The sequence below is a fragment of the Haliotis cracherodii genome, unplaced genomic scaffold (genome assembly GCF_022045235.1).
Source record: "Haliotis cracherodii isolate W230 unplaced genomic scaffold, xgHalCrac1.p SCAF_5, whole genome shotgun sequence".
NCBI classification, from domain to species: Eukaryota; Metazoa; Mollusca; class Gastropoda; order Lepetellida; family Haliotidae; genus Haliotis; species Haliotis cracherodii.
In genome coordinates, this window is record NW_027266308.1 from 60,809,395 (window position 1) to 60,837,354 (window position 27,960).

General features: G+C 40.2%; 1 protein-coding gene across 1 annotated transcript in view; it reads left to right on the forward strand.

Moving 5' to 3' along the window:
* The first annotated feature begins 4,764 nt into the window (after positions 1-4,764).
* LOC139444051 (galanin receptor 2a-like) overlaps positions 4,765-27,960 on the forward strand; it is a 72,023-nt gene continuing 48,827 nt past the window's right edge. Inside the window, exon 1 of the mRNA XM_071224956.1 lies at positions 4,765-5,509. Coding sequence (XP_071081057.1) covers positions 5,004-5,509 — 506 coding nt within the window. The 5' untranslated portion in view covers positions 4,765-5,003. The remainder of the gene's footprint in view (positions 5,510-27,960) is intronic.

The window sequence follows — 27,960 nt, forward strand, 5'->3', positions numbered from 1 at the left end:
AACTGTGACACAACCTGTGACAGCAATTGATGGAACAGTATGTGTGTATACATGAACATCTGTGACAGCAGCATATGGAACAGTATATGTGTATACATGAACATCTGTGATAACAGCACAAAGAACAGTATATGTGTATACATGAACATCTGTGACAGCAGCATATGGAACAGTACATGTGTATACATGAACATCTGTGACAGTAGCATATGGAACAGTACATGTGTATACATGAACATCTGTGACAGCAGCATATGGAACAGTATATGTGTATACATGAACCTCTGTGACAGCAGTATATGGAACAGTACATGTGTATACATGAACATCTGTGACAGCAGCATATGGAACAGTATATGTATATACATGAACATCTGTGACAGCAGCATATGGAACAGTACATGTGTATACATGAACATCTGTGACAGCAGCAGCATATGAAACAGTATATCTGTACACACGAACATCTGTGACAGCAGCATATGGAACAGTATATGTGTATACATGAACATCTGTGACAGCAGCATATGGAACAGTATATGTGTATACATGAACATCTGTGACAGCAGCATATGGAACAGTATATGTGTATACATGAACATCTGTGACAGCAATCTATGGAACAGTATATGTGTATACATGAACATCTGTGACAGCAGGATATGGAACAGTATATGTGTTTACACGAACAACTGTGACAGCAGCATATGGAACAGTATATGTGTATACACAAACAACTGTGACAGCAATCTATGCAACGTTATATGTGTATACATGAACATCTGTGACAGCAGCATATGGAACAGTACATGTGTATACATGAACATCTGTGACAGCACCATGTGGAACAGTATATGTGTATACATGAACATCTGTAACAGCAGTATATGGAACATTATATGTGTATACATGAACATCTGTGACAGCAGCATAGGGAACATTACGTGTGTATACACGAACATCTGTGACAGCAGCATAGGGAACAGTACATGTGTATACATGAACATCTGTGGCCGCAGCATAGGGAACAGTACGTGTGTATACATGAACATCTGTGACAGCAGCATATGGAACAGTATATGTGTATACATGAACCTCTGTGACAGCAGCATATGGAACAGTATATGTGTATACATGAACATCTGTGACAGCAGCATATCGCCACAGTCGCCTAGCGTAAGATGATAATATTGTATGCTTGAATAAGCAGCGCCTCACACACAAAACGCCTACATAAAATATTATGTCTATTCGTCACAAAACCAATCCAATCGTTCTGGATGAAAGTAAGGTGTCGGGATGAAGATTTCACACATGTTTATCTGAATGAGTACATGGTAACCGCCTCTGTGTGAGTGACATCTTATTAACGAGATAATCTCAGCTTTAGTTAAGCATGAGCAAAGCTGTTTGAAAACGTAGATGAAGACATCCTGCATGAAAATGCACATGTATATACGGTAGTAAAATGACAATTTATTGTGTTGTCAATATGTCCACACAAGCCTTTTACCGACCGACAGTGATCATGACAATTTCCAGGAAGAAGCCATGTCTACCTTACAATCTATTTACTTTACCCCAAAGATGGGCTGAGTTATTTTTCTGTCAGTTTTTTACGTCTCCAGACACTGAAGATCAAGGAGTCAGTGTCAGTGTTTGTTGTTTTAATCCAATCGACCATCTCGTTAATGACGAGAAGAATCCATATTACAGCCAGATTGTCGGCGCCACTGTCACCGGACACAACACACCGATTGAGGCGGAATGTGCGTACCTTGCTTCATACAATACAATATATTGTCTTCAGAAACAAGAAGGTTATCTGACGGTACACGTATTCAGTGACATCAAAACATAGCGCTGCCCCCTGTTTTAGGAATAAGCCTAGTGAAGCAAGTAAGTCATAAGTGAGAGCTTTCTCATCTGATTACTGGATCCTCGTTGATGAGCAGCCAGAAATAAAACATAATGCAGCATTGTCGAGCCAACGCCTAACCGTACACTGAATCCCACTGAATTACTGCATGTAATCGGATTAGACTGTTATTTGTTGGTGCAAAATGTTGTTTTGTTTGAGCGTTTAGTTAATCAGTTCTTTATTTAAGGAAGGATTCATCAATGCGTACATGGTCTGGTGTAGACAGAGAAGTTATAGAATCCGGCGTTTCTTTTCGAGTAGCAAGGCCCTATATGTTCCCAACCTACCAACCCTATACTTCACACCAACCCATCACTCGCACATACCTTATACTTCCAGAATCACACACCTCACACACACCCTATACTCTAGAATCACACATCTCACACACACCCCATACTGCACACACACATCACACATACCCTATACTCCACACCCACACATATCACACACACCTTATACTCTACACCCAAACACCTAACACCCTATACTCCCACACACACACACGCACACTATACACTACACCCGCACATATCACACACACCCTATACACTACACCTCACACCCTATACTCCACACCCACACATATCACACACACCCTATACACTACACCCAAACACCTCACACCCTATACTCCACACACACACACACACACACATCACACACACCCTATACTCCACACACACACACACACATATCACACACACCCTATACTCTACACCCACACATATCACACACACCCTATACTCTACACCCAAACACCTCACACCCTATACTCCCACACACACACACACACACACACATACCCTATACTCCACACCCACACATATCACACACACCCTATACTCTACACCCAAACGCCTCACACCCTATACTCCCACACACACACACATACCCTATACTCCACACCCACACATATCACACACACCTTATACTCTACACCCAAACACCTCACACCCTATACTCCCACACACACACACATACCCTATACTCCACACCCACACATATCACACACACCCTATATACTACACCCAAACACCTCACACCCTATACTCCACACACACACACACATATCACACACACCCTATACTCTACACCCGCACATATCACACACCCCCTATACACTACATCCAAACACCTCACACCCTATACTCCACACACACACACACACATATCACACACACCCTATACTCCACACACACACACACGCATATCACACACCCCCTATACTCTACACCCACACATATCACACACACCTTATACTCTACACCCAAACACCTCACACACTATACTCACAGACACACACACACACACACATACCCTATACTCCACACCCACACATATCACACACATCCTATATACTACACCCAAACACCTCACACCCTATACTCCACACACACACACATATCACACACACACTATACTCAACACACACATATTACACACACACTATACTCCACACCCACACATATCAAACACACGCTATACTCCACACACACACACACACACACACACACACACACACACACACACACACACACACACACACACACACACACACTCTATACTTTACCTCCACGACGGGAGGTCAGGGATAAAGAAGGTCCCCGTTACCTTTCGTTTGTGTTCTTGCTGACAACCATTGGTTTCATTGGAACAGACTAGAATACTTACATGCCACCGTTTTATAACTATTATATTGCTGACTGCGTGAAGGCAGGGTGATATCGATGTGGCTTTGTTGATATCGATTATACGCCAGAATTTTGACACACAGATCAGACACTTCAACAAGGAAAGCTGTTCGAAATAAATGCCTAAAAACACCCGGTGTTTCGTTGTTTCGGAGGGAATACCGACAATGTTTATCTTTTCACATTCGGATGAATCTGTTCAATTGTATATCAGTCTTTAACTATTTATATCTCAAGGATTTATATGAAATTTAAGATATGTTTTATAACCTTAACGTGCAGAATTCTATCGGATGTTTACACATTTCTAACGTACACCGATCTCATATCAGTGGTAGTGAGGTAGAACGGTCTTATATCAGTGATAGTAAAGTACAGTGGTGTATATCAGGGAAGGTAAAGGATGGGTTTCTCGGGTGGTCTGCAAGCGGCACCAATACTTTGAAAGATCAACACTTATGTGCAGTGGCAGAACATCCTCATCACTCCCTGCATATGTTATCTCCATCTACCTACAGACTAAAAACGTTTATAAAGTAAGTCTTCAGGCGTGGCTCGTTGATTCCTTCGAGCGCAGTTAACTGCTTGAGTCGTGTGTATCATAGCACCGTTGAATAAACACTATAGACTATAAAGGGTTGTAACTGGTGCTTACAATACCCCACCAGGCGTGAGGCTCTGTTAAGGTGAAGGGACCAGTAGGCTTCGCAAATCACCCGCGTGTCCAGTTGATCGCTTTACGAGAGAGCGGTTGCTTCGATCGCTGCTGAGTCTCATCCCCACAACACGAACGCGGTTTACAGTGCCAGCCGATGTCAGAATCCCGAGTAATTAGACACCAAGGGTCGACCAATCAGAAGACGTGTTGTTAGCGTGATTGACAAGTGACGATTCTTACCTCGTGTATTTTCCTCGCAACAAGCATAGGATAGCGTTGGTTCGATACGACTTGATTCACATCTGATTCTGTTGTAGGTTCACCTGCGACGTTTCAAAGGCAGTACATGGACTTTCTTTAGACAACTTTAAAGGAAGGTCAACCAGAGTGTCGTCTACACATACATGGGATACCAAAAGAACAGTTCAATGGACCAGCCTATCGCATCATGATAATACCTCATGTTGAAGAGCCAGAGAAGAACTAGTGATATATAATTCTCATCGGATTACAGATAGGAGTAGCTCTTTATCAGTCACCTGATGCCTGGTAATATATCTTGTGGCTCGTAAATATTTGTGGAGAAGCTATTGTATACATTTATGAGACATTCTTTTTGAAATGTAAATGGAGTTCACCTTTGTTTCAATAGTTTGTAAAGGTTACGTGTGAATAATTCATCCGTGAATATATTTTCCTGGATATTTAGAAGAAACTGCAGAAGTATAAGATGGCAGGAATTACCCTGAATCCACCTTTGCCAAGCCACCCTGGTGATATGAATCTAACTTACTTTCTGTCCCCTGGAACGGAAGGAGAGTTGGGGCACAACATGTCTCGTGACTCGGAAACAAATCCTCAATCGGACTACATTGATCAGTGCACAGCTAAGGTTCTTCCTCACCTTGACCTTACACAAATAACGTCAGTGGCGTTAAGTATAGTAGTGATATACAGTTTGATCATTTTCCTGGCCGTCACCGGCAACGTCTTAGTAATATGGACAGTGATACGTAACAAATACATGCATACTGTGACCAACTACTACATCGTCAACCTTGCGATATCGGATTTGTTGGTGTCGTCCATTGTCATGCCGTTGAAGTTGATGGAGTACACGGCCCCGTGTGAGTGGCACGTCTTCTCCAGCGACACCCTGTGTTCAGTACTTTCATATCTTCTCCCTATCTTCGTATTCACCAGCGTCCTCACCCTTGTTGCCATCTCGTTGGAAAGGTAAGACAGAATATATCATACATTCAAGGTGTAACAATGTCTTTAAAATGAATTTTCTGTTGACAACAATCAACCTAATATACAACAAAAACATTTAATATTCCAGTTATATGTTTAGGAAACTTGACAATAAATATTGTCATCACAAATATGGATGATTCAGCAAAGAAATCCTTTCTTTTGCATTTCCCCTTTTCATTCATGAAGATCTGCTTGATAGATAATCCTGTCGGTTAAATAATGATAGTCCACTCAAGGTATCCAAAATCAATAAAGACGCAACTGATTAAGCAGCAACACACGTAAGGAAGCATTGTACATTGCCATGAAAGCAAAGGAATAATTATTTGTAACAAATCTCTCATTAATGTTCTCACGAGACTGCAAAGAAGACGCTTACATGAATATATTCAACGAACATCACCGCGCTTTTTGCGTACATGATACGATTTAATGTTGACAAGCTCGTGCGTTATTTGCTCTCATATTAATTTGAAATTCGTAACACGGTCGTGGTAAAGTAAACAGGAGCTGATATGCATTTTAGAATGTCAACACATTAAAATATATTCCTCTAACGAAATGTTTGATCAAGCAATTAAACAGCATTTAGTAAATAGTTTTTCACAGATAAAAACTGAAAAGAAATAAATGATCAAATTGATTTCTAAGCTTTATGGTTTTTAATGCATGCAATAAGTATTGTTTGTACATTATCAAAATATACATGCATTTCTCTGTATTCGTATTTTCTATGTAAACAAACAAGGTGTTTCTTTTTTCTTGTTTCTTGAAGAGATTCAAACCTCATCCATTAGGTGTACTAAGGATTATTGTAATGAAGGCTATGTTGAGGATGAGTTTCATGTACTTCTCATTTGTAAATAGTATCAGTTTCTTAGAAATAGATACCTCCCTATGATTTCCACTATGTACAAAGATGAACAACTGATGAAAAATTTGCTGAACTCCCGCAATGCTAATACAATATCATCTCTGTCAATATTCCTGAAGATGATTTTTGAAATTAGACGTTAATATTACATATAAACGTATTATTACCTACACGTGACTGTACAATGTTGATACAAAGTACTATAGGTCATATGGCCTAAAATATTGAATAAACTTCTGTCTGTCTGTCTGTCTGACTAAGGAATGGTGTTGATACGGAAAATAGTAAAGAAATCGTAATTTGCTGTTACAATATGCATCGCATAGAAACTTAGTGTTTGTAGTGTTACTGGAATGGAACAAACTACAGCACATGCTGTAACATCATTTAACGTTCACCCTGGGTTTGCCTTCACACATGTTATGCAAAAGGATTCAAGAAGTACAGTACACGACAGTACATATTTAGTGACATGATTTTCTTATTATCAGGCTATTAGCATTTTTCAGTTCATTTATTTAGATGGGTTTTTTTCTATCATAACACTCTCAGCCTCTCCTTCACGTCTACTCGGTGCCTACTCCGTGATGCTGGGAATTATCTATCTCGCTCTTTTCCTGCAATTACCGAAGTGTTACGGTGAAGTGAGCAGTCGTAACTGTTTGATGTCAGAACAATTTCGTAAGGAGTCGTAAAGGGACCATTAACAATGCACGGTTCTTGAAAATGAAGACATATGCGTTTTTGAAAGCTGCTTCTGGGGGTTATTTGTTTATCAAAATGTTTTGACTTTGTTATCGTTGAGGTTGGAAGCAGATGGTTGAGTCGTTTGCATATCCTTTAAGACATATCCTTAACCTGCGGTAAATACATGTGAGTGGCTGTCTATATTTTTTCATATGGAAACCATTGTGTATTACCTTTTTAGAATGGCACCATGTGATCAGTAGATACCATCCTTGTTATATAACAGTTATATAACATTTATTAGGTTATATAATACAACGGGTAGCGTGTTCTGGCAACCGTTGGTGTTATATCCAGTGTGGCATCAGAAACAGAGGCGATTTAAGGGTGACACGCTTGTTTGGGCTATGACAATCTCTTTTATCACAGACCAAGTTGCTTTGTATTATAAACGAATTCTATATGGTGTAGTTTCACAATGATGTCATTCAAAGGTTAACATGCAGGAATGTCTCTAATTCCGAAATGTTCGGAAGAGACATTACAAAGGTCGCTTAATTTTCTCTAGGGATTTCAGTTTAAATGATTCTTATATGATAACTGACTCCGTGGTTGTAATGTGCCTCGGTTGAGTGGTTCAAGTATTATTGTGGGGGTACATAGAGCCAACATATATCCAATAAACCAGAATCATGCTAAATGCAATGAACCAGAAGTTCATCCATGAAGTTATATATTTTCGTTTAAACATATATACAGAGAAAAACCGATTGTCGCTGATCCCTTAATTCGCCATTCAACCTACTGAATACTGTAAACTACGTTTATAACGAACACGCTTACAACGAACTGATTATATAACGAACTGTTTTTGCTGTATATATACTTATAACGAACTACGGTTATAATGTAAAATCATTAGTGGCCTCTTTGAGTTCGTTATAACCGTTGTTTACTGAAGTAGAAAACTTAATATTAACCAATGCCACATCGATAATCATTTCCGATATAACCAAAGACAAAGACGCGTTTTTTTGTCATTTTGTCATGGCAGAATGGAGATACACATAGAGTATTTTCAATTTAGAAGTTTCTAAATAGAAACGAGCCGGGTAGATTTTTCAAATTCGAAACTTTAGGTTATCACACAAGGTTTATCTAATAAATGAGTCTGGTTTTAATTCTTGCGGACATGGTTTTGTGGCTTTTATTTGAAAATCAGAGTCCACTGTAGTACTACGATTTCGACTTTATCATAAGCATATGAATCACTGTTAAATTGTCTCCTGTTCCACTTTGGTGGCACCCGTGACAAACACATGCACAGGCAAATCAATCGTTCACCTCAAAACAAAACACAGGAATGTACGGTACAAGTCAATATAGGGAATTGCATCGGACACCATTTTTGTCACTGATGAGTCAAATTTGGAAATGTCCTCACACATGTCCACTATGAAACCTTTTGAAAGTTTTACTGAGACCTTGAGTTTTGTAACCTTGATCAAACACCTTTTTAGCAACAGTCGTATAACGATCTTTGAAATCTTCGCAGAAGAGCATACTCGATTAGTTGTACCTCAAAAGTAGTGAAATGTAGACATCAAAGGCTGAACTGCTGCAATATTGCTCTACTTCTAATGTTGAGCATTGGTGTCATCCCTTTTATCTTGTGGAGAGTGTTTTGTCACTCTGAATCTGTATGCAGTGCTCTAAGTATTGAATAGAGGGTGATTTTACTTATCTCTTTTATTTCTAGTTCAGGTCAGTGGAAGGGAGTTGACTGTGTGACCATTATTGAAGGATATCAGATACCTGAAGTTTAAGTTAAACGTCTTGGCCAAAATCTCTTGTTTTGATTTTGCAAGTCCGAGCAGAAATTTCGATTTATATGCATAAAGAAACAGATCAACAAGGAGGGTAGCACAAAAGAAACCCATCTAGAAGCTTACTTCTTGCCTTAATGTCCTACCCCAAAATGGAAAATCAAGCATTTCACATATTGTTTTCTCAGTAAACTTCAGATGAAATCTACTTTCTTATATGACAAATTGTTGGTATATTTATTGTTACCACGATTAGTAACAAGAAATGGGTGAAATGAAATGACACTGATATGATAATGACTGATATGATGACCCACCTCCGAAAGGTTCTGGGTGGGTTCGACCTGGCAGCACTTCCTTTGAGAAGTAGCATTCGCTGCCTAGGTTGCGTGTAGAAGGGTCAAGGGCTGAGCTGGTGATGGGCCTAACCAGCCTGACTGTGCCAGGATCACCCAAACCCTCTTTGCTGCTTTTGTCTATGTTAATGTGTACATAAGAAGAAGAACAACGACAACAAGAACAACAACGACGACAGAAATATGATGAAAAAAACCAATACATTAGAGGAGATGGCGTCAATGAACAACAAGGATGCCACCTAAACAGTAGCTGAAGAAATCTAAACGAGAACATGTCATGATCCTTACTGGTTGATGCTATGTGTTATTCGTTTCCTGGTACAGTGACCTTTATGTAAGATAAACCATGCTTTCATTTCCGCTGAAACATTCTCTGGCACCTAAGTCGAGATTGAGTTGTCATCCTGTGAAGTAAGCCCACCTTGCTTTCCACTGATTTAATTCCTCCAGTGCTTCTGAACTTCTGCAATCCATCCAAACCCCTTCCGTTGATATAAACAGATTAATCAACAGACAAGAAATGCATCGGAGTATGTAACAATCGCTGTAATATTCAAACAAAAGATTCTACATGTAACAACATTCAAGGAGGGTACAGATTTTATTGCTACATGACATTAAATACGTTGTCGTTGCGATGGCATTGCACAGCCTAATCTACGGATTTGATGCAATCAAAACGGATTTATTTCTTCAATCACTGCTCTTATGAGATGTGTGAATATTCCACAGAGGATGTCACCACAATAGACAATTTACCATGTTGATCTGAGCTTTCAGTGCCATCTGGATGGAGGTATAAGTTTCACCATAACTTTTTGTTCCAATAATCTGTAAATACCGTGTTTATTATGATTATATCTAAAAGCATTGTTCATTTTTATCTTATTCTCGAGAAGATAACATCAGGTTGCACATGTAGTAATGGAAGTTTCCCTGACACAACTCATCTAACTTCCTTGTCGAGGCAACAGATAGATGGCCTTAGGCGCATTAGCGCACATTAGCTGACCTCAGTTGTGCTAGTAAAAGAAATCATGAAAGAGTTTGCGTTTAATTTATTTTAATTAAAATTTTAAGTGGGTTTCTTTGAAGTTTTCTTCACTGCTTGATTAAATATTTTCCGCTCCTCTGTGTAAGTGAATGGACGGATAAACAAATAATATCGAGGTGGAAATGTCTGTCCTAAGACCAGTAATTCTCTCTTCAATGCACTCTCTTTCTTATTCCTAAGATCTTTTTCTTCCTGCTGACACAACATAATTGGATATCACCCGCCTTATCAATCAATGTCTATAGTGCATGATACATATACATGTTTATGAGTCTTATCGCTACGTAATGAGTATTTTCTGTGCATCATTGCATAATAAATAAACACTGACATTTTCTGTAAATGTAGCGTTCTACATTGTTCAGTAAAAACGACATTAAATCTAAAGAAATATCTACAATTCCATTGTACGATTCCGACTATATCATAAGGATGTGTTCACGAATCACTATCAAATAGTCATGATACCATTTGTTCGCGAACAAAGACCTTAATTCAAATGTATTTAGATGATTGTACATAATAATATCTCTGTACATATCCCTTTTCCCTGGACACTTGAGAAGACAATGGTACCTTATTTTTCATTTAGGTCGCACCCCTCACAGATTCTTTCTTTTCTTTGGACACCGGTATACCTACAAGATTCAATGAATACATGTCTCGAAATCTTGACAATACAATTTAAGTTTCTTTTACATTTATCCAACTTAGGTTATGTTCTTTATACTGAGAGATTTTCGACATTTTGTAAGGGATACATTAGTACATAAAGACAGAGATCGCTAACACGTTTGCACATATCTTTTCTTCCAATCTTGTGTAAAAGACAAGAATGCGATTCCACATAACCCTTTGCCCCTACAAAACAAAAACAAAAATTCAAATAACAATCACCCCTTACCTACTGTCTCAATCAGATCTGATATCACCTGCCTCCTACCTACTGTCTCAATGAAAGTTTTTGATATCACCCGCCTCATACCTTGTGATTCAGTAACAGCTGATATTATCTGCCTCCTACCCACTGACTCATTAAAAGTTGATCGCACCTGCCTCCTAATTGTTGACTCAATACGAACTGATAGCACCTGCCTCCTACCTTCTGACTTAACACAAGCTGATGTCACCTGCCTCCTACCTTCTGACTTAACACAAGCTGATATCACCTGCCTCCTACCTTCTGACTTACCACAAGCTGATATCACCTGCCTCCTACCTTTTGACTTAACACAAGCTGATATCACCTGCCTCCTACCTTCTGACTTAATACAAGCCGATATCACCTGCCTCCAACCTACTGACTTAAGACTAGCTGATATCACCTGCCTCCTACCTTCTGACCTAACACAAGCTGATATCACCTGCCTCCTACCTTCTGACTTAATACAAGCTGATATCACCTGCCTCCTACCTTTTGACTTAACACAAGCTGATATCACCTGCCTCCTACCTTCTGACTTAATACAAGCCGATATCACCTGCCTCCAACCTACTGACTTAAGACTAGCTGATATCACCTGCCTCCTACCTTCTGACCTAACACAAGCTGATATCACCTGCCTCCTACCTTCTGACTTAATACAAGCTGATATCACCTGCCTCCTACCTACTGTCTCAATAAAAGCTGATATAACCTGCCTCCTACCTTCTGACCTAACACAAGCTGATATCACCTGCCTCCTACCTTCTGACTTAACACAAGCTGATATCACCTGCCTCCTACCTTCTGACTTAATACAAGCTGATATAACCTGCCTCCTACCTTCTGACTTAACACAAGCTGATATCACCTGCCTCCTACCTACTGTCTCAATACAAGCTGATATAACCTGCCTCCTACCTTCTGACCTAACACAAGCTGATATCACCTGCCTCCTACCTTCTGACTTAACACAAGCTGATATCACCTGCCTCCTACCTTCTGACTTAATACAAGCTGATATAACCTGCCTCCTACCTTCTGACCTAACACAAGCTGATATCACCTGCCTCCTACCTTCTGACTTAATACAAGCTGATATCACCTGCCTCCTACCTACTGTCTCAATAAAAGCTGATATAACCTGCCTCCTACCTTCTGACCTAACACAAGCTGATATCACCTGCCTCCTACCTTCTGACTTAACACAAGCTGATATCACCTGCCTCCTACCTTCTGACTTAATACAAGCTGATATAACCTGCCTCCTACCTTCTGACTTAACACAAGCTGATATCACCTGCCTCCTACCTACTGTCTCAATACAAGCTGATATAACCTGCCTCCTACCTTCTGACCTAACACAAGCTGATATCACCTGCCTCCTACCTTCTGACTTAACACAAGCTGATATCACCTGCCTCCTACCTTCTGACTTAATACAAGCTGATATAACCTGCCTCCTACCTTCTGACCTAACACAAGCTGATATCACCTGCCTCCTACCTTCTGACTTAATACAAGCTGATATAACCTGCCTCCTACCTTCTGACTTAACACAAGCTGATATCACCTGCCTCCTACCTTCTGACCTAACACAAGCCGATATCACCTGCCTCCAACCTACTGACTTAAGACAAGCTGATATCACCTGCCTCCTACCTTCTGACTTAACACAAGCTGATATCACCTGCCTCCTACCTACTGTCTCAATACAAGCTGATATCACCTGCCTCCTACCTTCTGACTTAACACAAGCTGATGTCACCTGCCTCCTACCTTCTGACTTAACACAAGCTGATATCACCTGCCTCCTACCTTCTGACCTAACACAAGCTTATATCACCTGCCTCCTATCTTCTGACTTAACACAAGCTGATATCACCTGTCTCCTACCTTCTGACTTAACACAAGCTGATATCACCTGCCTCCTACCTTCTGACTTAACACAAGCCGATATCACCAGCCTTCTACCTTCTGACTTAATAGTGAGTGAGCGAGTGAGTGAGTTTGGTTTAACGCCGCTTATTACAGTATTCCAGTTGTATCGCGGCGTGTCAGTTTAATGTGGGAGGAAGGCCCGAAGTGATGCAGGTCTCAGACGTTTACCACTTCGGTGAAACCGGCGAGCATGGGTATGGTGCTGACAAACCTAGAAACATAATCGGGGCGAACCAGGATTCGAACCCACAATCATAGGTTTCTAGCGTGCCCAAGGGGCGCAACTCTGCACAGAATCGCGGCGCCTTAGACGACCGGTCCACCCGTGCCCCCTCTGACTTAATACAAGCCGATATCACCTGCCTCATACCTACTGTCTCAATACGATCCGTTTCAAATGTCTCTACTACCTTTAAAAAGCTTCTTGGCATTTATAGTAAAGACGATCAAAGTTAAGATTGTTATTAGGTGTTTTTTCCCAATGTTTTAACATGATCAAATGGCCTTATAGTGCGCAGACGACGATGTCCCCGCACACAGCATGTATTCAGACAGGCCCGTTTTGAAACCAACAGCCGCACCTTAATGTCAGAGACCTAAAGCAACCCATGGGTGTGTCTGAAAATATAAATAAATTACAGGAATACAGAAAAACAAGGAAACGTCTTGTACTGATCAAATAAACATGAACCATCCAGTGTCATTTCCATTCCTAGACGATGAACACATATAGTTGGGCTAGGCCTCAGTAGCTTTCAGTCTGCCTGACAGTTTACAAAAATCGTTTATAATTTGATCTGTTGTATCAGCCACATAGACCAACATTTATTCCCAGAATTATAGTTGTCTGATTTTATGATATATATATATATATATATATATATCGACAAAATTGGATCCCAGATCAATGCTTAATTTCAGGATCTTGACTTTCCAAAGCATTCTAGACTTGAGTTTTCTATTCATTTATTAAATATATTGTTTTGGGTCAGCACCACATCCGTACTCTTAATCCAAAAAAAACATCCCGAGAAAGCAGAGAGAATGTCCTCAGAACCAGTTGCTGGTTGTCAGAAAAATAAAATGAGGATCGGGTGTTTATACTTGCTTTAGTGGGTGAGTGTGTGAGTGAGTATGGTTTACCGCCGCTTTTAGCAATATTCCAGCAAAATCTAATCAATTGTGAAACGATCATGCCTCAACCAAGTCGCCGAGCCTGACCACCCGATCCCGTTGGTCGCCTCTGACGGCAAGCATTGGCACAAGGAAAGGAACTTTGATTGTGCGAGATCTCATGATGACATGCTTCCTCAGACGGTGCCATAGGCGACGACGTGCCAATGGACGATAATGACACATGGGTCTACCATAGTCAAGAACAATCTGCAGTGGGAAAATTACAGCTGATGGGTTGGGGAGCGTATATGTCATACTTCAATCCTACAGGAGAACATACTTGCAGTAGCGCGTTATCACAGAGACAGTAGCGAGCACGGAGTTAGAGAAGTTGAAAATAAAGTAAATCAAGAATGTATCTCCCAGTCGAAGAAACCAAACCTACAACCACACAGTGCAACTGGAATAGGATGAAACAAGAAACATAGTATTGAGCCGCAGTGACAGTGCTCTGTCGAAATTTAGAAGAATAGCACACCTTAGAGTTTAAACTGGCCGGTATAACAACTGTTTTTACTGCAATACATGTCATCTGAAAACGTAGAGAATCCCGCATTAACAATACCCACTAAATGTTATTTTATGTATATATGAGTGCGTTGATACAGTTTAAATGTTTTATTGAAATATATGCATTTAATACATGTACATATGTTATAGTCTCTCATACCCCAGTAAAGACTGGCTAATTTCATTTTTGAACCCTGAGAATAGGTAGAATAGGTCTCTAGCATCCCATGCTTGCCGTAAAAGGCGACTATGCCTGTTATAAAAGGCGACTAACGGGGTCGGGTGGTCAGGCTCGCAGACTTGGTTGATGCATGTCACCGTATCCCAACTACGTAGATCGATGCTCATAACATCAATCACTGGATTCGATGCTCATAATATCAATCACTGGACTCGATTATATACAGAATGCCGTCGAATATTGCTGAGTGCGACGTTAAACAACAACAGCAATATTTCTGTTTTAAAGCTCTTGATGTATTAAGATGAGGCTAAAACACACAATGTCTGTCTGTCTGCTTGCATGGTAGTGTTCCCAGACCGCCTATTCAAGCTTATTTAGAGGACCCCGAGATTGGATTCCCTCAATCAGAGTCAGATGGTACGCTTTCCGCAGTGTTGTCAAAGTATTATTCATCCGATGTTGAGTTGTTATTGTGTTTGAGGGGACTTTCTTCAGATTAAGTTTGTCCGCAAACCCGTTATGATGGTATACATGTCCCCTAACGTTGAGAGAATGAGTTGGTATTTTAATTATATCACGGCGTGTCAGCTTAATGTTGGAGGAAAGCCCGAAACGATGCAGGTTTCAGACGTTTACCACTTCGGTGAAACCCACGAGCACGGGTATGGAGCTGACAAACCTAGAAACATTATCAGTGCGAACCGGGATTCGAACACAAGATCACAGGTTTGTAACGTGCCAAGTGGACGCATCTCTACAAACTAATTGCGGCACCTTAGACGTCTGGGCCATCCGTGCCCCCTTCCCGTAATTATCATTTCTGTCTCTCGTGATGGTTTCAATCTAGGTTTCATTCAATATTAGGGTACTGTTACCTCAAATATCAGCGCAAGGGGGTAGCCTAGTGGTTAAAGCGTTTGCTTGTAACGCCGAAGACCCGGGTTCGATATCCCCACATGAGTACAATGTGTGAAGCCCATTTCAGGTGTCCCCCGCTGAGATATTGTTGGGGTTTCGTTTAAAGCGGCGTAAAGCCATACTTACTCAGTAAAACATCTATTGGTCTAACCATTTTGACTATTCCAAAAGTCCTTAACCTTTGGTGCCTCAACGAGCAGGGCGTGACTTGGTAGGGGCGAGATTGCAAACATACGTAAGACTCCGGTTGGCTTCCAGTTTGTTTCTTGGGATCTGCGGGCAAGACGACAAATCTCACACTCTTATTTTCAAAATTGATTATCTCCAATTAGAAAACAGTATGCTGTAACTCGTTCTGACAGGCGACTGCCCAAAGGTGTCGATAATGGTTGTTAAGACAAACTTAACTTTGTTTTCCCCGAGTTGTGCAAGTAACGTCGGCCACGTTTGTCACGTCTGTTTGTTTATTGAACAAGGCCACAAGGGCGGTGTGATCGTGAGAGTACTGGAGCGGGCTGAACAATGTTTAAAGCGGGGTGACACTAGAATCATGATATGTCAAACAATAACATTCTTACCAGAAATGTATCATTTCTACTTATATGTGACAAGGAAATGCCGTCAGGCCTCTGTGGGGGGAAGGGGAGTGACCGTGGTCCTTGGGGCAGTTTGCGAGCTACTTCGTCCGTGTTCGTAGAGGATGTTTGGGGCGGGTGGGTATGACGCCGTGTGGATTCTACGGTGCTCGGGGGATTGGTTGTTTACGATCTCTGAGGGGATCCCGGTTCAGTTGTGGCGAGGCATTTGGTTTTTTTTACTTTGTATACCACTGTCCAAAGCGCAAACCCTTGGAAGAACCTTCTTTCCTTGGTCCGAGGGCGTGGTATCCGTGAGTGTTGTTGCCTCTCTGTCGTCTTGGGTTCGGCGCGGTTTGTCGGGGATGGAGGCCAATTTCCTATATAGATCTATGCATTAAGATTGAGAGTGAGACACAAAATACAAAACTAATTGAACATGTAGTAGAAATATTAGGCAACGAACTTCACGAAAAGGGCCTCGATCACTCCTTGTGACCTCCATAATTTTCTCTGCTAATATATAAGTATGCACATGAGGGTACGGGTGGCCAAGTCGTCTGAGACTGCGCAATTCGCCGTAGAGAGTACCGCCTCTTAGGCGAGCCAGATGCGATGTTCGTTGGTTTCACCTAAGTGGAAAACGTCTAAGACCTTCATCACTTTGGGATTTCTTCCCACATCACTCCATGATATAACTGAAAAACTGTTCAGAGCTGTGTTAAACCAAACTCACTCACTCACTCACTCACTCACTCTCTCTCTCTCTCTCTCTCTCACACACACACACACACACACACACACACACACACAAAGAATCTGTTTTAAACTACTGTACATATCTTATGTGGAAATTTCATTTGCGAGTCAGAATTCGTATTTGAAATTTTGAATTTGTTCAAATTTGTTTTGTTTTTGTTATGTAGTTCAGAATTTTCAGAAAGGCATAGAGGTTTTGAATTATGTGCTTAGACACCACAATGTGATAAATAAGCACATGGTAGCCATATTTTTTTACATTTTATCATTCCCTCAGAAGCTAACAACAAATACGGAAATATATTGTCTCTGAAAATGCTTGACAGAAATATGTATGCTAAAGAAATTGTCGGGAACACACAAAAACACACTGTTGCAAGGTTTATATATTTTTCAAAATATTGAGACTCGTGGTTTCAATGGAAAATATGCCTGCTTTTGCGTTTGTTGATGAAACTATATCTAGTCTCCATACAAAAAGTACTATTCCCCCTTTCCCAACCCCACGCCAGAATATCAATAGTCAATAGTTTAAGTCAGGGTGTATAGGTGCAAACGGGTCCCCCATTTTGAGATTTAGGAATGACTGTTTACATTTGAAGTACGATTGCTGTTGAAGTTTGTGTTTGTTTCTGTTGCAATATTCCAGCTGTATGGCGGCGGTCTGTAAATAATCGAGTCTGGACCAGACAATCCAGTGATTGATATCATGAGCATCAATCCACGGTATTGGGATACGGTGAATGCTTCAACCAAGTCAGCAAGCCTGACCACCCGATACCGTTAGTCGCCTCTTACGACAAGCATAGGCGCCATTTACGGCAAGCATTATGGATTCTACTCCGGATCTTCATGGATTCACTAAAATCATGAATATCACTTTCTATTGATATGTACTGCCTATGAACACTGACGTCAAATCTATCTTCCTGATAAATACTATATATCCATCACACGAATATATAATATACCGTTACTAATCCCTAGGTCATAATACATTTGGCAATGTTTGTTTTTTATGTCAATAGTGCAAGACAACGCAGCTAGTTGGCTGCACATCTTGTAAGGTCCTAACATTGACCGTTGGCCTGCATTGCATGAAAAAAAGGACATCGGTGTTGGTGATATTCGAAAAACCTTGTATTTTTTGGTAAGGTTCGGGAACGTGCTTTTTCAGTTTTGTGTTTAGTATGCAACTCGAACTGTAGCGTATCGATGCTATCTGGCGCCGTATTCTATTTTGATCAGGATGAAACCGATAATCCTAAACCGATTTTGCAGATGCCCAAAACGACAGTTTGACACCAAACGAAATGGCACATCATTCCGATTTTACGAAAGGTTGTTTATTACTAACATTTAACATGAATGCGTATTGCCTCACAAGAAAAAAAACGTCATTATTTCGTTGTTATGCGTCTTGTAAGACGTCATCAGTGGAATGTAGCTTCATGAAGGAAATTCACAATTTGTTTTCGTTTTAATGACAACGTAGCACAACAAAATATCTATTTCCTACTGTGATGTGTGCTTACAACTACAGTTGTGTTTTGCTTTCTGTAAAATCAGGATTATAAACATCAAAATAGTGACATCAGGAAAATATACATTAAATGCCATCTCCAAAACATTATTAACTGCAAAACATATTTTGCATTAATTTTATAAAGGTACAACGTTACAGCTGTCAGGGTAATTTGATAGCACTCCTCATTCAAGCCTAATACAGAACTAAAAGTAGCAATAGATAACAACAGCTAGGGATCATGCTTCAAAAGGTAACAATCGGCTACAACCCTTCAGAGCTTATCAACGCTCGGTTTTTTTGGGGTGCATATTGGTCAGAAGAGTAATCAGACACGTGGCCATCAATCAGCGATGTCAGACATAGTTTTTATACAAGACAGTAATATAAACAAAGTAGAAGAATACACTGTAATGAGGGACGTTCACATTAGGGGCACTGTGTTCATGTATTTGGGTCGACGTAATGAGCAATCGCGTCATGTGACACTTCGTCTGATTGAACAAATGACTGATCTGATAGATGAACACATGGCGGGTTATTGCCCTGGGCTATTTCGTTAGAACATTTCAGGATGCTAAACCTCGTTCTGGTCACATGAAGAGAACTCATTCTATACTAGGTTGACGTTTGTTGTAATTACATATATTTTTCTGAGAGTGAGTGAGTGAGTATGGTTTTACGCCGCTTTTTTGCAATATTCCAGCAATATCATGATGGGGGACACCAGACATAGGCTTCACACATTGTACCCAAGATTGCAATAATTTGTAACGATGTAAGTTTATATATATATGTTGAAGCCACAACCATGAACTGTCCAAACATACATATAAAGTTATTGTCCATGTTCTGCTCAAGAAGACATACTTCATTCTCTACATGAATCTTCTTTGTATCGACTTACCGAAAAAGCATCACCAAACCGATTTAATCTTCAAGTTACAATCCATTTTCCGAGCTCAAAAACCCATTGGTAAGCATATAAAAAATACTGAACGGTCGTTTTTCTTGGCTGCCTGTCCGATGGAAGACTTCCTCCAGCGAGGCTAACTAATGATTGTCTCTATATCCTAGGAATATTGGTTATTGATGATATTACAACCGGAACCACACATCCAATTAAGTGCTGATATTGAAACCACTCCACATGTGGCCTTAGTGCATTGGACCCGTGAAGATTCCGAGTAGAATAGGCCTTCAGCAACCCATGCTTGCCGTAAAAGGTGACTATGCTTGTCGTAAAAGGCGACTAACGGGATCGGGTGGTCAGGCTCGCTGACTTGGTTGATGCATGTCATCGATCCAAAGTGCTTGGATCGATGCTCATGATATTAATCACTGGATTGTGTTGTCCAGACTTGATTATTTACAGACCGCCGTCATATAGCTGGAATATTGCTGAGTGCAGCGTTAAACAACAAACCAAAACCATAGTGCATCGATTAAGATTAACAATTGAGTTCAGATCTCGGATCAAGACAGAACACATCAGAATACGACTGTCCTGGTCTGGTTAATTAGTTCCTGGTATAATATCTGTAAAATGAATGTTAGAAGCTGTAGTGTCAATAAAGATGTACTTTACTAATGGATATACAGTTCCCAATTCTTGCTTCATCGTACGAGCACCATTACCAAAACGACACATTTAAAGAATAAATACGTTGAAATCCTTTTCAACAGTCTCGTCTTCATTTGCTGGTATACGTGATTCAAAGCCACCAGAATTATTGATTTCTTTCATAAATTTAATTATCAAGTTTCGAATTGAAGGCATCATTAGGGAGAACATTTTGGATCAGAAGTTTTGGAAATTGTTTTGACATTTCTGTGTGTACAGAACTGGGCAGTATTGTAATTATAATCTGAAGACACGACATCTTCAGATGATACGTTCTCATATACCAACTTCAGAAGATCATTGTGTTTGTTTAAAGGTTAACCTGGAGACTAGAAATAAGTAAATGTCTATCATCGAAACAATTCCCTCTGCTACCTTACACTGGAGCTATCAGATGTTCCTGCCACTGATGTGCAGTGGAGAAGTTGTATTGCGCAGTTTGCTATTGAAAAACAGGACGAAATCAAATATACAATTAAGACATGAAATTCAAAAGAGGAAAGTATATCAAATACATATATGCACCTCACCATGACCAACTTATTCCAAACATCCTGGGCGTAGGGTAGTGCGTAGTTCTGAAGCTTAGGCACGTCCCTAGTTGCTTTAGAACTAATGTGTAATTCGTGATCCATGCTCCCACGTCATTGGTATATTTCAAACTCTTAGGTGATTATATATCCTCGCGTAGCAGCCATGTAGGTATGCTCTTATTCTGAAGAAATGACTGTCATGTGATGTTTAATACATGTAGTTACTTCTACCCCAGTGATATCTAGTACATTGGACCCCGTGTGTGCCAAGCGCTGTTGGCTCTTGTAAGAGTTCGGGTAGCCTAGTGGTTATAGCGTTCGCTCGTCACGCCGAAGGCCCGGGTTCCATTCCCCTAATGGGTACAATGTGTGAAACCCGTTTCTGGTCCCCCGCCATGATATTGCTGGAATATTGCTAAACGTTCGCGTAAAACCATACTCACTCACTCATCCCATACATGCCCGTTGGATGCTTCCAGACGTTTGTTCATTCAAAAAAGAAGCAACCAAAACTCTTCATTTTGTAGAACAGATAACACCATACCGGTTTTCCATAATAATGCTCATAAAATATTCAGGATTGAAGGATTTTATTGCTGTAAAGGGCCGGTAAACTCAAGTCCATAAACTATGATGACATCGTTGTTTTCTAATCGTTCACACTGCTTGTAAACACTTTCAAAACTCCTAACACAATAGCCCATTGATTTGATGAGTATAATCACTTCTTTCTTTCTAAGGACGTCCGTTTTTGCTAGACAGTATGAGGACGCGGCAGAAGGTGATTTATTATTGGCTTTAGGTTCTGCCAAAGTCATCACTTTTTGACTGAAAACCATTAAGACCATAATGGAGGATAAGGCGTTATCTGCATTGAGATAAAAGGGACAAACCCATTTCCATAAGAAATATGTTCTCAAGGGAGAATCCATTGTACGATATCGACTAATCATAAGCATGTGTTTATGGATTACTGTTAAATGTCAACTTGGATTAATCAATATCACTTCCTTGGATTACCGTGTTATTGTTCCTTTTTCAAGTCAACACCACAGCGTCATGTGATCATTCTGAGGCAAATCAAAATAAGGAATACTTTTAGTTATGCAAGAACAACCTGCAACTCAGCGGTCTTTTCACAATGAGACACACGGAACTGAGGATAGAATCGGCGCATGCTGTTTTCCCGCAAGACTTAAACAATATTAAACACCCTATTGTACGAGTACCGTCGCGCATACCGTGTACTTTTACGACTAATTTACTTGTATATGATTACCGTGGGAGAATTAGATGTCTGGGACGGATATGTATCTTTACTAAAAGTGAACTTTGTTCCGCAAGGGGAAATTGAATTTGAAAGAAATGTACTGTTCAGACAGTACTGGTAGTAAACTGTCACCACGACTATAGCTTTACCTCTGGCGCCATGCCTTTGGAGGAAATGAGTTTGGAAGAGAACTAATCTTACTGCTGTCTTGGTGAGAATTGTCGAAGCAGAAATTAATTTCTGCGTTATTTGTTTGTTTCTTGTTTAACGTCACACTTCCAGCGTAATGACGACGGTGCCGTGTAAGTCATAGAGTCTGGACCAAGAAAACTAAACAATGATGCCATGCGTGATGGTCTGTGTCTTTCGTAACTATACATACATGTAGATATCATGGGTGGAAGGATGACAATCCCACACGAACTTCATTGCGTGACCCATAGCGCATTTATCACTAAACGTTGTGACCATCCATACAGTTACATATCAATCTTCAAAGGATCAGAACGATTTGCCCAAAATGGAAGGAAATGTCAGCTGAAGTTTATAATTATTATGCTGGACTTCCTCATAGATAACATTTGGGGATAAGACATTCAGACAAGACATGAGCATACCTTCGGCAAGAATTGTGCTCCCTGTTTTGCTGACATGTTTTTTCACGCATGAATAGGAAGGGATTTATTTAAATGTTCGGAAATGTGACCAAGAAGTTTATCTTAAGTTTCAGGTTTGGTTTGGTTTGGTTTGGTTGTTGTTTTACGCCGCACTCAACAGTATTCCAGCTATATGACGGCGGTCTGTAAAATAATCGAGTCTGGACCAGACAATCCAGTGGTTGATATCATCAGCATCGATCCACGCAATTGGGATCGATGACCAGTATCAACCAAGTCAGCGAGCCTGACCACCCGATCCCGTTAGTCGCCTTTTACGACAAGCATAGTCGCCTTTTATGGCAAGCATGGGTTGCTGAATAGCTATTCTACCCCGGATCTTCACGGGTCTTTTCAGGTACACCAATAATATGATATCGTTCAATAACGGTAAAAGAGCCAATTTCCTGCTCCTGATTTACCCACCAGAAATAGAAATAAAATAAACCAATGAAATCGCTAAATCTTTTTCGAAATTATATTTCATAACATCTCCAGCCTTTGATGTCTACATTTCACAACTTCTGAGGTAAAATCTGGCATGAATGCGCTTTCCCCTAATATTTGAAAGCGTGTGATACGATTCTTGCTCAAAAATCGTAAACTCAGGGTAACAACATTCAAGGTAGGATATTGATTTGCCTATGCATGTGTTTGTGACGGGGCCTCCGGTGGGATCAGACATGCTCACCTTTCGCGAACACCTGGTATCATCGCTAATTGATAGCGACCCATAAAGAAATGCTTCGTCGGAATCGTGCAATGGAAAGAAATGTAACTTTCATTCATTTAGAGACTGATGGTAGAATGATAATGCTTACTATTTTGGATGTGCTTTTCTGATCATTGTTTTTTTACTTGCAACATGCCTTAAAAGGAGTGAGTGAGTACCGGAGTGAGTTGGGATGAACGCCGCTTTGGAACAGTATTCCTGTATAAAGAGGCGTGTTACGGACACTATAACAAGGACTGGTCGGCACGGAGTCAGTATACTGTGTCTGAGTGGGGTATCTCAGTGAGCTAGCACTATAAATCGGCATCAGTCCGGACTAGTACAAGCAGCCACACACACACATACACGTGCATGCACGTCGCTATGTAAGTGCAATAATCTTGGACGCGACTTTAAACCCAATTTCACCTCACCTCACCTCACCTCACCTCACCTCACCTCTGGTGTCATCTCTGATGTTCAGAGGTCTCTTCGTGTGGTTTTCACATCTAATGTGCCATTAACGCCCAATGGAGTCTATAGCGCCGTTTACTCTGGCTTTGACGTTCATATCTTCTGTCAAGGAAAGTACTGGACTACATAAAAACTTCTCAACAAATGTCAAATCGAAATTGTATCTATTTACTTGTATTTTGATATCGAAGTAGTTTTTTGTTATTTTTTTGTTTTCAATATAATCTGGAACTGAAACTGATTATTGTAAAACTATCTGTGGAACTGATTTTTTCAAAATTCTAATTTTCTTCCATTTAAATAAATCCCTTTGTGACAAGGAATGATTATGGAGTAGAAATGGCAGTGATACGCTTCTATTAATAAAGCTTTTGTCAAGCCCAATGTAACCTCATGTCCAGATAACAAATATCAGAAATTAATCGGACACGGACATATTTGCATCGCCATAATGATCTGATGCTTCAGAAAACTATGACGAAATGATAACCGTCCCTACACATGTAACTACTCAACTATTTCAATGATTGATTGACGCTGTTGGGTCACCGCCTGATCTTGTAAATATCACTCGCTGGGCTGTGGGTTTCAGCATACAGAACGTCAGTTCCTGAAGGTCAAAGGCTATAATTGAAAGCTGTGTGACTAACACATGCTGTAGTCACGTCAAAATGGCGTACCGTACACGTGAGGTGAGGTGAAATTGGCTTTAACGTCGCGTCCAAGATTATTGCACTTATATAGCGACTGCATGCACGTGTGTGTGTGTGTGTGTGTGTGTGTGTGGCTGCTTGTACTAGTCCGGACTGATGCCGATTTATAGTGCCAGCTCACTGAGATACCATGCCTTAGTTTAACATGAATACCCCACTCAGACACAGTATACTGACTCCCAGTCGACCAGTCCTTTTTTTAGCCCCTTAATGCCGAGCGCCAGACAGGGTAACAACAAGTACCATCTTTAAACGTCTTTTGTTATAACGCGGCCGGGGATCGAACCCCGGACCTTCCGCTCTCCGGGCGGACGCTCTACCACTAGACCACGGAGGCGGTCTGCGTACTCGTGAGACCTTCGTAAGGGACAACTTAATGGATCGAGTGGTCAGGCTCGATGACTTGGCTGAGTGGGTGTTATTGTACCCAATGGATCGTTGATCACAATATACCAATCACTTGTCCAGATTCGTGTATTTACAGGTCGCCGTCATATAGCTGGAATATTTTGTTTGTTTGTTGTTTAACGCCATACTCAGCAACATTCCAGCTATATGACGGCGGTCAGTAAATAATCGAGTCTGGATACGACAATCCAGTGATTGATATCACGAGCATGGGATACGATAACGTGCAACCAAGTCAGCGAGCCTGACCAACTTATCCCGTTAGTCGCCTCGTACGACAAGCACAGTCGCCTTTTACGGCAAGCATGGGTTGTTGAAGCCCTTTTCTACCCCGGATCTTCACGGGTCAGCTTGAATATTACTGAGGCATTAAACAACATATCAACAAAAAAACAACGGTGATCACAAACAGTTTTATATTATATTAATAATATCTATTATGCTTATAATTAGGAAAATTACTGCGCGAGATTTACTCAGTGCACAAGTTTCTCATGTAACTCATACTCCCCCAAAATCTATTGTATTTATATTTGTGAATTAACAACATGTCATTACAAATGGATTCATTAATTCTTGTGATTCAAATGATTAATTAATTATTCATTTCATTTTAGTGTTTGTTTGTTTGTTTCTTTGTTGTTTCACGCCGCACTCAGCAATATTTCAGCTATATGACGGCGTTCTGTAAAATAATCGAGTCTGGACCAGACAATCCAGTGATTGACATCATGAGCATCGATCCACGCAATTGGGATCGATGACATGTATCAACCAAGTCAGCGAGCCTGACCACCAGATCCCGTTACGGCCTTTTACGGCAAGCATGAGTTGCTGAAGACCTATTCTAACCCGGAATCTTCACGGGCCTTAATTTTTTAGTGACAAATCTCAAATGCAATCTGTAATGTTGTTCCACTTTATTCTTGCTATATTCACTATATCCTTCAACAAGTTGATATAACAATCATATCGATAATAAATAAGAAGATCATGCATGGAAAAGGAGGACAGTTCTCGTGGAGGTTCGACTTCCCCGGTCGGATCATCACACTATTAAAAAAGACAGGATTTGAGCAAGCACATAATTTCTTGGAAGACAAGAATTCTGTCTTGGTGTCTTAAATGAAAGCGACAAAGCCTTTTCCATATTCAGAGTCCATTGTACGATTCCAATTATATCATAAGTTAAAGGCATACGTATTAAATACCCTTCTAGGTTTAACAAGCAGACTGTGTGTTATGGAATTTACAAGTACCAATTACTCTGATAGTCATAGAAAAAAGGACACAGAACCCAGCAAAACAATCGCTTACATGTAACATCTTCGAGGTTTTTACCAATTTGAAATCTGTCAGTTATGCTTTTCTTAACGTTTTTCTTTACTTATAAGCAACAGAATCTCTGCAATTATACACAGCGGACGTAATTAAAAATCAACATATCGTTTTTATTTGTGTTAACAAAATTCTTTAATGAATTATCGTGTGTCAAACAATAAATACTTACTTTTTATGCAAATTATGTGAATGCATACAGGTTGAACAGGAAATGATTACCATTTTTGTGACGCTTGGTGTCACCACCGACGTTTAGTGGTCAATTCATTTTAGTTTCACGGGTAGTTTTACCTTCACGCCAAATGGAATCTGTGTCGGCTGATAATCTAGACTGGTTAATTTCTTGCATTGATATTTCTCGACCCATTACAGTTTAGTTAGCATCAACCTGAACACGAGTTCAGATACACATGAAACTTTTCACGTCATATTGTGACTTCAATACGAACCATATTTTCCATTTTAACTAGTTCTTTTCTTCATTTCGATGTGCCTAGTGCAAGTCTGATAAGTAGCGCCTACTGAACTTACTAATAGACTATAAAGAGTTTGAAAGACGACACTGTATGCTAGATAGGAGAATATGATCAAAGAAACAATGTAAAGAAAAATAGGTTTCCAGTTACACACTAAGCACGACAACATGACAAAAAAATGTGGTGGTATTTAAAAGGATTTCTTATATTATTGAAAGACTTTTTATATAACTTCCCAGACTTTGTCTATGGTGAACAGATTTGAAAACCATACCCCTTTATCTCTTATATCAGACAGCCATAGATGCTGTGAGAGGTTGTCTCTATCAACCATTTTTAATATCAAATTAAATAAGGCCACAAACCACAATCATAGCCGGTGAAAATAGTTTCCGTTCTGGTAACGATGTCTTTTCATGTTTGTTTCCAGACTATGTTTAAAAGGAAAGAAAAATTACGGTGGATAAATTATTGGTTCTCGTCCAATTTTCTTTCGTTGGATTTTCTAGAGATTTGCCCTCCTAAGGTCGTTTCTTCAGCAGTGCACTTGGTCCCAAACGCATCATTAACATGAACACTACTTTCTTTACGACTACGTGTGTTTTCAGAGTCATAAAATTGCCTGCTCGATCCATGAGATGGTGTGTGTCTTTGATAATGTGTAGGGTGGTATTTCTTTGCGAAATTAGTTCATTTTCTGATGTTAGTCAACTGAGATGAATTGACGTAAAGGTTATCTGTTTCTCTGTCCCATGAAAAGGCACATACAAACAAAGCTGGAGGGACAACGTCATAAAACCTTCATTCCAGAATCTCTGTAAAATAACGACCATGACATGACGTATTCGCGAAACTGGTGAAGATGTTGCCGGTTATTACATCAGCATTGAGTACACTGGTACTTACTTTAGAG